The 14841-nt window shown below is 42.4% G+C and overlaps 1 protein-coding gene across 6 annotated transcripts; it reads right to left on the reverse strand.

Annotated features, from left to right (window-relative positions):
* Positions 1-1200: 1200 nt before the first annotated feature.
* On the reverse strand, positions 1201-11962 carry arpp21 (cAMP-regulated phosphoprotein, 21). Of its 6 annotated transcripts, none has more exons than XM_044335049.1 (20): positions 11766-11962; positions 7069-7230; positions 6791-6944; positions 6673-6711; positions 6484-6549; positions 6274-6385; positions 5930-6068; positions 5341-5478; positions 5152-5251; positions 4940-5035; positions 4813-4850; positions 4655-4711; positions 4141-4331; positions 3504-3644; positions 3287-3411; positions 3081-3158; positions 2800-2961; positions 2477-2579; positions 1918-2024; positions 1201-1788 (listed from the first exon to the last, which is right to left on the reverse strand). In XM_044335049.1, exons 3-20 carry the CDS (start codon positions 6938-6940, stop codon positions 1630-1632), a joined length of 2001 nt encoding a protein of 666 aa, XP_044190984.1. In that variant the 5' UTR covers positions 6941-6944; positions 7069-7230; positions 11766-11962; the 3' UTR covers positions 1201-1629. The 6 variants fall into 6 exon arrangements, with proteins under 6 accessions (XP_044190984.1, XP_044190982.1, XP_044190981.1 ...); XM_044335047.1 differs by having other exon boundaries at positions 3081-3155; positions 3284-3411; XM_044335046.1 differs by having other exon boundaries at positions 1918-2021; positions 3081-3155; positions 3281-3411.
* Between the last annotated feature and the right edge of the window lie 2879 nt (positions 11963-14841).

Genomic DNA, 14841 nt, shown 5'->3' on the forward strand with positions numbered 1-14841 from the left:
TCAAAGGGAGAAGAGTTTATACGATGTGATGATTCTGTATGTCTGTAAAGATTATAAAGTTGTACTTAGCTGAATATTGATCTGGATATTTGAATATACCTTTCTCTCTCTCTCTCTCGGACATTTTGACATGTTACATGAGCAAAAAGCACAGGTGTTAATCAATAACATGAATGATTTAGCTTTGGGACACTTCAATATAGAGCAGAGCCATTGTTAATGTTATCAGCAACACCTGCGCTTCTCAAGTCAAAAATGTCTGCTGTAAAAAAAAAAAAAGGCTGCTGAATGATTAGATAAAAATAGAGCAAAAATCATTATTAGTCAATCAGCAGGAAATTGATCGGCAACTATTTTAATAATAGATTTATTGTTTAAGATATTTTAAATGAAATATACTAAATTGTAGCTCCTCAAATGTGAATATTTGCTGCCTTTCGTTCATTCTGGAGTTTTTTTAAGGATGAAACATGCAATCAGGCCAATGCGATGGACATTTTTCACTATTTTCTGACTGATTTATCGATTGTGAAAATATCCTGCAGGTTAATCAATGCTGCATTACTTGCAGCCAAGTGGAAAGAGGCCCCGCAGCTCTACAAAGAGCAGGTGAATGAACCAGCGGTGAAATGACCTGTATTGCTGAACATGTGAGGACAGTTGTACTGAGACTGGCTGAGCATGGGGGGGAGCTATAGTGTCACAGTGAAAAATCCTCCTGTGGCCTCAAGTTTTCCCATTTTCATCAGTTTTGCAACAGAGAGATCAAGAAATTAGTCAAATTTACTTTTTTTTTTTTAAGTGTGAAATCTTTGCTTGTATCTTTAAAAAACATCTGTGCAAAAACTCCTAGTGTGTGAGCATCTACATCTCCTAATAATGTCAACATTTCCTAAATCTAAATGGCCATAATGATCATGTTCATGCAAAATTCTGCACTTGATTGTTAGATTATTATTAAGACAATGACATTAATCTGCCATTTATGAACTCAACGGTAGGTTAAACCCCAAATCGCTGCTTTCTCGCAGCGCACAAATCATGACTGTTTCCTATTTTATGTTACACCACTGTGAACAGAAAGCATATCCTCACATAGTGCACTTTATTTCCTGGTGTATGAATCTATAGTGGTCATCATCATCATCATCATCATCGTGTGGGAGAAGAGCAGCATTAGAGGAAAACAAAGAGCCGAGATGATACAGAAATGTGACCTTGTCAGTTCAGCCACAGCACTTTATTCTATTCACACAGTGCATTTCCTTAAAACACAATATATAATTTAATATCAATATAAAACTCCATTTGTGAATATAAATTATGCATTCAATACAGCAGCTCTGATATATACTATTAAGCTTTGGTACAGTGGTACATTTATGTATATGAGTGTGTGTTGTGTGTGTGTGTGTATGTATGTATGTGAGTGTGAATGGTGCACCCTGTGGGCATCATCACAAGGGAAGCGTGTGTAGGTGAGGAGGGGTGAGAACGTGTGAAAAAAAGGTGTTTGTGGGGAGTATGTGTGTGTGTGTGTGTGTGTGTGTGTGTGTGTGTGTGAATGAGTTCACGCAGGAACCAAAGTATCATCATCACTCCATCTACTGAGGCGGCTTCTGTGCATCATCAGTACTGCGCGTTCCAGGCCGGAGCGCTGAGGTTGGTGCAGCTGGGAGGATGGCAGTTGCCGTGGTGGGAAGGTGCGGGTGCCACGCAACAGTAACCCACCTCCCCGCTGACCCCGGTCACTACTTTACTCTGTGGATAGGACACTGAAACGCCTCCCTGCAGAGAGAAAGTCGGAGCTTAGAATTTGCCGTCACAAGCACTTTGCGAACTATTAAAACGCTTCTTTTGGGAGCTGAGTTGTTCAAGGCTGATGCTCAATGAGACCTTTGGGTGCTCTGTGTTTACCTGAACCATGCTACACTGGTGAGACGCCATTGGTGAGTAGGTTCCCAACACAGCCTGGGTCTGGGTGTGGGAAGACTGCTGAACCCCTACAGCAGGGGCGTAACCTGCTGCAGACACACACACACACACGTATATACAAGATTATTAACAGTGTATTTCATCGCTGCAGTTTCTAAGTAACAAGACGTTTCACAGTTATTCTGTGTGAAAAAAAGAGAAGGCAAATGGTCCAGAAATTGTTTATTTGTTGATAAATTATTTATTATGAATTAAATCCCTTTTATACACCAAAGTACAATAGTATTATGAATGTTTTGTTGAATGTGAGATCAACCATAAATTCTAATACATAACTGTATTTTACCCAGAAACGTGTCTTTTTGTTCTTTGTCACTGCGATGAATAGAAGCAGCAGGAAAAGAGACCGGTTCACTGTGAGACCCTCAGACTACATCTCTGACAGTGTAACGGCCCCCTCCTCTACTGCCACAGTCAGTCTGTCTGTCTGTCTGACTGACACACACACACAAACACACACCTACACACCGGTGTTATGTACCTGTTGGTTGTGCTCCCTGGCTGTGGATGTGCTGGCCGGGTGAGACAGGCCTGCATGGGTGCTGAGCTGAGGTAGGGTACTGGCCGTAGTAATACACAGGCACCTATAGGAAAATATCACTTTAATTCTTACTATTATTTTCCTCAAATTTTTCCTTTAAATGGCAGAAATCTGGTGTCAAAATCCATGTTAGAAATTAAATAAATCAATGCCGCATTTCCACATAATTTATATCATTCCTCAATATTTCATACATGACCACAACTTGATGTACTTCATCAAAAGAGGGACAGGAAAAACTAAAAGTGTGTTTGTGTCTCTACCTGAGGTGAGGGCTGGCAGTAGCTGGGGGGGTTGGGAGGGGGAGGAGGAGGGGGTGGAGCTGCATAGATGTAACCCTGACTGGGAGGGTAGAGGGGCGGGGCTTCCCCCGGTGACTGACAGCTCACAGTCACATGAGCGAACTGCGAGGAGAGATCTTCAATCTGTCGGTCAAGAGGAGAAAGGGGGGGGGGGGGTCAACGCACACATGTAAACACAGGGTGTGCGGACACACACACACACACACACACACACAGCGGTGCAGCTGTACAGTGATACATACTGTGGTATATGGCTGTGAGGGAGTGACAGGTATCATCTGTGGTGCAGAGTAAGAGACAGACGAGTACTGAAGCACCTGAGAGAGACACACACATATGGAGACGGAGATAAGGACACAAACAGTGATGCTTATGTACGTCAGTGTGAACAACATTTTTTAGTGTGTGTGTGTGTGTGTGTGTGTGTGTGTGTGTGTGTTACCTGCTGCTGCTGCTGCTGCTGTTGCTGCTGAGAAGGAGCGCCTTGAAGCTGAGTCTGGCTCCTGATTGGCTGCTGAGTGTCTGGAGGGTTGTACACAGCTGGGGTTCCATCAGGGTTCAGGAAAGGCTGTCCTAAGAGGTCAAAGGGGAATATAAGTTATGATAAATGTATTTGAGCACTAAAATCTCACTAGTGTGTGTGAGTGTGTGTGTGTATTATGTACCAGTATGCGGGTTCATTAGTATGCTTCCCGGCGGGATCCCATTCTCCATGATGTAGGCAGGGTTCGGAGCCGGCTCTTCTATGATGGGAGGAGAGGACGGATGGGGACAAGTGGATGACACTCTGAAAAGAGAGATGGAGCCTGAGAGAGAGAAAGAAAAGTGAGGACAGCGTTATATCACACATAACAAATTCACATTTCAACTTCTCAATCTGATTTAAAAAAAAGACAACACACTTCACTCCTGCCTGTGCTAAAAACATACTGCACAGCCCCTCAGCGCATTGTCGCCGGTTACGTATTTTTCTTCCTGAATATGCGGAGGTGTTGTGTGAAAATTTACAGCTCTGGTGTGAAGATTTATGGATCGAGTTAAATTTTCACGCCAGCAGAATTTCCACTGCTTTTTGTTAATTAGACGCTGCTGAATATAAAGAACAGAAATCATTTATAAACAGTGTTTTTTTTCTCCCCCCAAGTACTTTTGGTGATGATGTGTGCAAATAAGTTTGCTTTCACACAGGTGGAGACGAGCGAAGAACGTCTCACCCTCGGTGACTGGATTTACACCTTGAAAGTGTGACCAAAAAAAAAAAAAGGTGTTAAAAAAAGGCGAGAGAATGTTACTCTAACACACCTGTAGCTCGCGCATCCCAGCTGTGGTTGACAGCTTGGAGGGGTTTGGGTGCGGGATTCGTCCACTGGTACGAAGAATCGGAGTCGGTGCTGCTCCAAGGTCGGGGGTCGTTGCTGTAGCGACAGTCTGTCTCCGTGCTGCTCTGCCTGCTGCTGCCTGTCCAGCTGGAGCTTGAGCTGTCACGACTCCCCCTGTGAGGCACATCCAGAATTATCTACAACCTTATTACCGGGTGAGAGGCGCGCCGTTTATGTGAAACGGGGGGACAAAAGTGGCAACAACACCTGCTGATATGCCGCACATAATGACAGATTGACGTTTTTTTGCTAAATTCATTGACAGAAAATATCTATGAAGACATCCTTTTAATTATTTTCAGCTAGCATGTGCACAATGGCTGACAAAAAAAAAGACCAAAACTAGGTCTGCGGCAGACTCTGAAAAGCTCTGTGGCAGCCGGGCTGACCAGATTAAAGTGATAAATGACTGTGCATCTGTGCAGACAGAGGTCTACCTGAAGAGCTGCCGTCTCCTCTGGGTCTCAGCATATGGATTGTACTCCTCCACAGCCCTGCACGCAGCACACACACACACAGACATATATTAATGTTCTAATCTAAATATAATAAGCTGGAAAAGCACATGGAGCGAACACACTGCAGGCAAGGTTACCTGGTTTCTGCGTGGGCGCTCTCCTGAGTGCAGAGTGGCTGCAAAAGTACAGCAGAGAAATTAGCAAGTGTCCTCTCTGTCTGTATTTCATATCATGCCTGCCTGTCTTCCTCTCTCTCTGTCTCACCTCTTGGTTGAAGATCCGATCTCGTACTCTTTGGTACTCCTCCTCTTTCTCCTCCATCGACTTGCTTTGTTTCTCCTGTAATGGGTGGAGTCGGGTCTGGCGGGGAGGGAAGGGGGAAAATAGGTTAAAACGCTGATAGGAAACGATCGATGTCAATTATAGAGGAAATTCCAGAGGGACAGGCAGCTACGGAAACGCGAGGACAGACAGACCTGGTCATCTAAGCTGCTGTCTCTCTTCAAAATAATTTTCCACCGGTGGATCTCTTCTGTTTTGTCCTTATGCACCTGATCCAGAAAACGCTGCTCCGGTCTTGAGGACAAACAAGTGTTCTGTTAGTCCAGCGCTCAAAAAGAAAGGATTTACATGCACACATTCGCAGACAGATCTCGTGCGCTTACATGCGTGTGCTGCTGGTCCTGTTGATGATGACAGACTTGCCTGTCTGGTCTACATTGTGCTCCATGCCAAAGTAGGCTGCCACCCGATGGACCAGCATACGGTGGTAGGACGACATGTGAGGGAACTTCTTAAAGGGACTGGGAGGCAGAAACAGGGAGAGGCGTGGGGAGGTGACGAGGCACAGAAAATGAAAGCGGAGAGATGGAAGGATGGAAGAGGGAAGGCAGACAAAGATAGAACGAGGGGGAGAGAGAAGGAGGTAGATTGAGAACACTTGTATTTTTTGGCTTAAGTCCAGTTTCACCCCCTGTGGTCCAAACACTCCCACACTAACATAACTGGCTCAATATATTCAGCAGCACACTAAATAAGCTTTATGGACTATATATATATAATATATGAGTTGAAAACATATTATAAATTAGCATAAAACTGTATTTAATCTTTAATAGGATTTAGCATGCACGCTAGTTTGAATTTCCCTGTTTACAGGATGTTTAAACACTAACAGGTAGATCAATGAGGACCCAAGGTTATTCTTTGCACACACACACACACACACACACACACACACACACACACACAGACCTATTGCTGGTGATGAAGTCGATCATGTCCTGCTCCAGTTTAAGCAGCATCATGCGGTCTCTGGGGTTGCTGTTGAGGGTTTCAACGATGAACTGGTGCAGATCTATGCCGGTGGAGTCGGTGTACTCCACACTGGACTCTGAGAGCGACACAAGCAGGCAGGCAGGATGTATTACGAGACAATAAAAACAAGTAAAATAAAACAACATAAAAGCAACACTGCAATATTAAACACCCCAGGAGAACTGCATCTAAATAGTGGCGCTGAATCCCATTTTATTACATTTTATTTGCTTCCTCTGTCTCTTTTTTATGAGATATCAGTCACACACACACACACACACCTTTGGACAGTGAGTGTTTCTTTGGATCCGTGCTCTTCTCCTGCTCTTCCTCCTTACAGGAAGTTCTCTCGTTGTCATGGCAGCTAGATGAGATGATTGCGTCTGGAGATGCCTGAAGATAAAGAAGAGTAATTAATTTGACTGTGATTATGATGATGATGATGATGATAATAATGAGGAGGAGGAGGAGGAGGATAATGTGTGTATTACCTGGCTGTCTTCATATGGGGAGGACTCCTCACAGATAGCCATGCTGCGCACCAACTTTCCTTTGGCCTGTAATACACACACACACACACACACACACACACACACAAGCAATATAACAAATTCATAGAGTGTAATGCAATCGATGTCTCAAGAATGAATAATGTGAGGCACGGAACTACTTTAGCTTACCTTAACTTTTTTCTTTGGTTGCACCTGGTTACAGTGTTTCTGCAAGTGAGGACACAATTTATTATTAAGTGTGCATGTGAGGAGAGGTGTTGGTGGGCGGATTGTTAGTGTCACTTACCTGCTGCTCCAGCTTCTTACAGTCATCCTCCCTCAGATCGCTGCAGAGGGACAGACATGGCGAAGGGGAGGAGCAGCTGGTGACGTCACATGATGTCACATCGCAGGGTTGTAGGAGGACATCCGCGCTCCCTACAACTACTTCCGTCATCCTTCTGAACGACAAACGACACAGACTCTCAGGCTTTATCCGAATTATGTCTGCATTTGTGTATTTGACAAAGATATCTTTGCCTGCGTGAGTGTATGTGTGTGTGTGTATATAAATGCTGTTCCCACCTATCTGGAGTTGTTTACTGGAGAGCCTCACAGGTGAATGATGAGGTCATATATCCCATGTTCCCACAGGGCAGCCTGAAATGCAATTATCCTCTCCGCCTGTGCTCGCCTTGTCTACTGTTCCTCTATCTGCCGGCTCTTCGCTGCTCAATGAAAAATAGCCTGAAGAGATCAAAAAACAGAGGAGAGGAAGAAAAAAAAAAAAAAAACGTGTTAGTGGTCATTGTATAACAAAAACACCACCACACTGTTTCACACAAATACACACACACTTATATCAAACAGTTACCAGAGCATAAAAGCATAGCTGCTGGAAATGACATCAAGTAGCTAAGCTTGTGTCTGCATATGTGAGTGTGTGTGTGTGTGTGTGTGTATGTGTGTTAACCTCTGTCTAGCCTTCCCAAATGCTCTCCCAGCTTGACAGTTACTTGCTGCTTGAAGTGTATTACTGTAAGAGTGTCTGCGCATCTGTGGCGGTAACATATAGGTCTTTTGCCCGGATGTGGTATTTGCTGGTGTGTTTACGTGTGTAGCTCGTGTAATCGCATGTCTGGTGTGTGTGTGTTTGTGTCTGTCTGTGTGTGTGCGTGTTTGAGCGTGTCCTCAAGCTTTTCTTAGAAACAGCAGCTGTGGAGAGTATCATCCGATCCACCGGCACTGATATTCCCAGAATGCCAAGCTGATCCCCGTGGTGAGAATATTGCCGAGACCAAAGGAATACGCACACACACACACTCACGTACACACTCACACACACACACAAGAGGAAGTGGCATTCCAGCATCTTTTCCAAATGGCCAACTGTGTTCAGTGGGGACACATTCCACTGTAACACAGAGCTCAAGGGGACACTTATTCGTGTTACCGCCCGGGACAGAATAACGAGCTCAGAGGATGCGGAGTCTCATAACATGGTTATTTAACACCCGACTGGAGAAGATAATAGCAGTTTTTTAAAAAAAAAACAAAAAAAACATGTGCAACCAAAGCGCTGTTTACCTGCCGTACCACCTCTATGAAACACAAAACATGACAGCAGAGATTCTACACAGAAAAAAAATACTCCGAGCACAGCGGAGAGGCGTCTGAAATCCTGACATGGTTTGGTTTTATTATGGGAATATGACTGTGAAAATTACCATGATACATGATACTTTTTAATTAATTAATGATAACCATAAATGCAGTAGGGGTAGTTGTATTGATTGTACGATACTGTACTGAAAACAACTCATTCCACACAAGGGTTTTCCAGAGAAATTGGTTTTGTGATATAAAAGCTCTTTAAGGGAGGGATGCGGAAGGTATACTGCTCACTATGCATAGAAAATGTGTGATTCTGTTAATTAGACCTGAAACGATGGGAGATTAATCTACGTATAAGCCGATGGATAGAAAATGCATCAGAAATGATTCTAACTGAGTCATTTTTCAAGCAGAAATTTATTACATTTCCTGGTTTGAGCATCTCAAATATGAGATTTTTCTGCTTTTCTGTATCTTATATAATAGTAAACAAAATCTTTGCATTTTGGACAATTGGTCAGAAAAAACAAGTAATTTAAAGATTAAAAAGACTGATTAAAAGATTAGAGACTGCCTGGGAAATTGCGATGTGCATTTTTCACTATTTTATAACATTTGAAACATAAGGAAAAGAGCTGTTTCAGCCCAACTGTACATCAGAGCTTGAGTGTTGCAGTTTGACAGATGCTGCAGGCGATCTCTATCTCTGCATTATGTTGATGATCTACTGGAATTGTCAGGAGATACATAAACATCCTATAGGACATAATAATTTAGGAGACTCTCCTGTGTGTTGTTGGCAAGTTCGTGCTGAGGTGTCCTTTAGCCAAATAGACCAGCTCTATGAGCGCTACACTGCACTGACCCTGACCTCAGACCTTACTGAGGGGGGAGGGGGGAGGGAAAAAAAACAACACATCTCCTTTAGAATTAAAAGAAAAAAATTGTGTATAAAATAAGAGAAAGCGTGCTGGTGTTTCACTGTGTTATATCTGAGAATCTACAGTAACAAGAGAAGAAGAACGGGAACATGACATAAGAAGACAGAGAGGGGGGAAAAGAATATGGAGCAGATGCACTACAGAGAAAACAAGATGAATGGGAGGCGAGGGAAGCAGGGGATGAAGAGAGATGAGGAAGCAGTCTGCGGGGACTTTAAAGGTGAAGAGGGGCGAGGGAAGGAGAAGGAGAAAGAGAGGAGCCGAAGAATTAGTGATGGAGAGGCTTGCAGCACAGTCTGTCTCCGGGCTTTTCAGCCGGCGGCCGTGAAGAGGGGGGATTTGAGTGGAGCTACCAGTTTTTGAGCTGAGCGCTGCAGAAGCGGCCAGCCGCCCGGGGAGAAGGTGTGACATGATCATTAGCGCGTGACGGATGGCGGCGGGAGACAGGGAGCGCCAGTACCCGCTACATCATCATCCATCTGCTGCTCTCCCCGAAGCCTCCAGCCTCGGAGCCACTTACTCACCAGGACACCTTTCTTCTCCAGCCAAAAGCTGCCTGGCTCATCTACACTGACACACAGACAGGCCAGTGGGAAAATGTCCAAAAGCTACTTTAGATGGTCATTGTCAGCTGAACAAAGTTATATTAAGTCCTTAAGCCTGGTGCAATCTTGTTGGTATAATTAAGCCCACAGAAAAATCTGTCTTTGAATACCATGGCTATAATTATCAGTGGATTCTGATTCTGCTTCTGACTGAGACATCATTGCACCTTGTACGTTTAGATGTATTATCCTGCTTTCTCCACTTGTAGACATGTATCTGCACATTGTGCCATCTCTGGAGATATTCTACTCAGTCTTCCATCTCTCTTTAAAAAAAAAAAATCTATTTTAACAAACATCACTGCCTGTGGTCACAGAAGCTGCTGTTTGTGTTTTGTCTCTTAAGGTTGCAGCTGATTTTTTTTTTTTTTTTTCATGTTTTCTCCCTCAGCTCGGGAGCTCATTAGGAAAAAAAAAAGAAAAAAGATTCATCGAGAGACAAAAACCCAGAGAGCAGGTCTCTCTTCCTTAAAATGATTATTGAGAATATGGAAGCAGACTCAGAAAAGAGCCGCCTGTGCTTTGTTTATCCATAATCTGCACAGGCTTCGCCCCTGAGATGTAATTGGGCTGCCTTTGTTTTCCCCTCTTACATTATATGGGATGTTCAGATATTTCCTCACCAAATATGTATACAAATATTTTGTTTATCTATGTATCTATCTCTCTATCTAGTTGCTTCTTGCGTGTCTGCACCATGTACATTTGCAATTGAACCCTTTCCTTCCTGCAGGTTTTTTTTCCCCTCTCTCTCTCTCTTTCTCTTTCACTGCTGCTGCATATTTAATTTAAATAAACGAGGACATAGTGTAAGTTACTTTACCCTTCACTTTCAGCTTCAGAACAGAAAGTAGGCTACACATGTGAAATTTAGGTTACATCGTCCTTTGAGTCATCAGCACCTGGCCAGCCACAGCGGCTCTCTTACCAGAATGACTTGTGGGTGCGACATCTGTGTGTTGCTGTGCAGCTGAAGAGATGGAGATGAAGACGGGGTGGGGGGGGGGGGGGTGGAGGGGTGGCTGCACACATAATGTAAGATGTACAACACAATAGAGTGGCGAGTGCTGTTATTAAAGGGCTACTCCACTCAAAATGAAGCTCCTAAACTCTTCATAGCTCTGTCTAAAAACCGACGGCACCTTCACTATGTCGCATGGCTTCCACGTTTTAAACGACGGATGCGGCAAGTACGGCTGAAACAAACAGGTGTCATCTTTGTGCACAACTTTCAGGCATCCTGTTGGCCCACAAAAAAAAAAAAAAAAGAGAGACGCGAACCTATAACGATGCTCGATCGGGCATCTACTTTTCCGGACGGGGCTCTCGGTTTTTTGGGATGGGTGGACGCAGAGATAGCCTGTGGGAGCTGTCAATGTGTGTGTGTGTGTGTGTGTGTATGTGTGTGTGTCGCATTACCGTGACCCATGCTAAGCTGACACACCGGGCTATTTTTACACCGGGGCAGGGAGTGGACCTCCTGCTCCGGGACTTCACCGTGCTGTCAGCTGCATGTGGAGAGCAGAGGGGCAGCGGACGAATGATACACACAACAGGAGCGCTTAATATGGACTCAATATTATAGTTAGCTGCTAACAGAGAGGGACTTTTTTTTGTCTGGGAATAGGCAACTTAAATCGCCTTGAAAGTCATATTTATACACTCAAACACAGCAGCCAGAAATACAAAGTGAGAAGCAGCTGCTGTATTAATATCCTAGTTTGAAAACCTCGCTGACATTTTCATCCAAGTAACGATAAAAGCTAAAATATTAACTGGCTCGTAAATGACAGTTATCATTCAGCGGTGTGGCTACGGACAGACTGGGAACGCGACTGATATTAGCTAGTTAGATCCCTTAAATTAACCGTTTTCACTAGTTCAAGCTAAATTATAAATATTAGCTTTTTTTTTTTTTTTAAATCACCGTAACTCATGATGTGGTGTGATTGATATCGCAAAAGTCTTAGCAAGAGGAACGACGATGATAAAACAGCATCAACAGAGGAAAAAAAGACAACAAGAAGCATCGATGTCAACGAGCGCAGTATATTAGCCGTTAGGGAGGACAACAGAGGAGATGTAATAACGGTCGCCGCGAGGAGGGCGGCCGTTATCTTACCGTTAGGTGATGTCTTCCTCCCGCCGTATAGCTTCTTGCCGGCGTAGAATACCGACCGACGGATTCTGCTGTACAGTGTCTGTTGATTGTGAGGTCCGTTGCTCCTCCTCCGCCTTTTGCCTGTCTGTCAGAGCAGGAGGAGCTGGGAGGGGAGGAGCGGGGAGGGCCGACAGCTCTGAACCCTGAGCCACGCGCCCACACACACATACACACACGCGAGAGAGCGCGCGAGCGAGGAATGCACGAGAGCCAGCTCATTTCTGTCCCTGTCTGTCTCTGCCTTGCTGTCCAATTTCAACTCAATGTAATTTCCGGTAACACTTTCTATGACGCCCATGCCTATAATGTATTATAAACATACTTATAGTGCGTTATTATCTGCTTATAGCACTGTATCATTATATCTATAAGCACTCATAAATATACATAATGCTTTATAACAATAATCAACTTATAACGCATTTATTATAAAGCATTTAATGCTTCATAATGGCTGGTCACTCACTGACATTTTTCTTGCAAGGATCATCATTTATAATTCTCATAGTTGTAATACATTAGAATTATTTCATAATGCATTATAATCACTTACCAAGTTCTTTTTAAAGAGTCACTTTTGTTCATCAAACGTTTACATAAAAGTAAAACGTACAGCTACAGGCAAAGTAGAAATTGTTTCAGGTATTATCTATAATTTGAGTCAATTGAGTCTTCACAGTGAGTTTTCTTTTGGGTGGGAAATATTACATTAGTGAAATGTAAATGTCCATCATTCAGTTATTCATCATCAAAGAGTTAAATTACAAACACCAGGTAAAGATAAGAGCTGTGGAGATATATGTGTAGCATATTATGTGGAGTGAAAAGACGAGACAGCCTGTTGTGTCATAGTTATTTACTGTGACAAATACCAAATAAATTGTGTCTTCCTGTTATAGTCTGTTCAGGGGTAAGAGACAAGGCTATCCTTTACTGCCATGTTGCACTGGTTTTCAGTGGTAGAAAAAGTACTGAGATACTTTACTTACAGTAAGTGAAAGTAGTAATACCAAGGTGTAAAAATAGTTCATTACGAGTAAACGTCCTGCATTCAATATTTACAATATTAAAATTACAAAATTATTATCAACAAAATGCACTTTTAAGGTTAAAGTTAAAGTACTCATTTTGCAGAACGGCCCTTTGTCAGCGTTATTATACAGAACCAGGGGATCAGGGCAGCCTGTAGATGTTTACACTGGACAGTTCAGGTAATAATTTTACCATTTTCCTTTGTTGTATCTTTCAACCAAGTTGATTGGTGTTCTGAGATCTCAGCAATTACTTTGTTGAGTACAATCTTACCATAATTGATAGAACCAAACTGAAAATAAAGCCCAAGTTATAATAAACTGTAGTTTTCATTTAAACTGCCATTCCTCCTGTGCAATGTATAGTATTTCTACAGTGGAATAAAACCTGGCCCAAGATTTGGAAGTAAAACCAGGGCACTTTGTTTTTAATTTTGCATATTTCCAAAAAAATTTGAATTTAAGTGGCACAAACTAGTTGGTAAATTGTAATCTGGGAGCTTTTGGAGTTCTGGACACTTATCAGTTTGGAAAAATTGTTATGAAGACTGTTCAATTGTCAGTTGTTCTTTCCATCTGGATGCTGTTACAATGGGAGCAGTTTTGTCCCTTATTATCTTGGTGTTGAGCTCCTATAATCTACATCATTAGAGAAATTAATCTTTGCTGTAAGAATCTGAATGCAAACTAAGGTTTACTCTGAGCTGAGGGTGATGTGATTCTTATACTGTAACCGGAAGTCCATTGTTCCCACCACTTTGACTTGTTAATGGCTTCTCACATTTGAATTACGTTGGTAGACATATTATCAGTGACCTTCACCTGAATGCAAGTTATCATTCACTCACTTGCAAGAGAAATGTGGACTTTTTAGACTTTTAAAAGGACTTCACTTTCTGTTTTTAACATGTTTTGCCTTTTAAACACGTCCTATTGAAATCACGCTCTATTTTTTCTATGCTGTTTACCAATAAGTTAACCTTCCCTCCACGAAACCAATCAGGACAGAACGTGGAGAATGAACTGGAAACACAGATCTATGAGGGGATTTGGATGTCAAGTCTTGATGAGATTCATTCTTGTTCCATTAATTCTAGTCTCATTGAGTTCAAAGTCATTCACAGACTCCATTATTCAAAGACAGAGTTACACAAGATATAACCCAAGATCCCTCCAATATGTGATAAATGTAGCCTGGAGGAGGCAAAACTACTTCACAGCTTTGTCCCAAGATAGAAAATTACTGGTCTGAACTTTTTAAAACACTCCCTGAAGTACTTAATATTTATATTGATCCAGGGCCTGTTTTAATAGTTTTGGGAATCCCAGAATTGACTTCAGCACTTATTGCAAGAGGACACACAACAAAAATTATTTCTTATTGTTTTATCATTGCTAAGTATATTCCTATTATGTTCTCCACGAAAAAGGTTCTATTAGTCAAATTATGTCTTAAGGAACACTGTACACCCCGAAATATTGTTCTCAAGAGCACACTTGAAGAGTGTGATAAGATCAGCTTCTCATCTGTCACTTTCACTTAGGAACAACTTGTACTCTATTTCGATTTTTATCATCACCACTCACTCCTTGCTTACAATAAATACTGTACGGAAGCACCAATAGTTAACTGTGACACTGAGTAAAAACTATTATAATATTTAATTTTGGCAATATCTCTCAGCTTATGCAACAATGCAGCAAATACTGTCTGTATTTGAGGAATTAGTCACATATACATATACGTATGCAGTGGTCTATAGGGAAAAATACTGCAAAAAACAGTATAGCGACTCATTGCTACCACCACAAACTACAGAGATGACTGAGCACAAGCCTCAGGATGTGCGTCATTGAAAAGCCAGCAGACATTGCTATGTGAGTGCATCACTGTTCACACACACACACACACACACACACACACACGCACACAGACAGAGGTTTGTCATGTTTTAATGACACTTCATTGACTTATAAGGATCAATTTGATATTGTGGTCAATGCAG

Source organism: Thunnus albacares, chromosome 19 (assembly GCF_914725855.1).
Source record: "Thunnus albacares chromosome 19, fThuAlb1.1, whole genome shotgun sequence".
Classification (NCBI taxonomy): Eukaryota; Metazoa; Chordata; class Actinopteri; order Scombriformes; family Scombridae; genus Thunnus; species Thunnus albacares.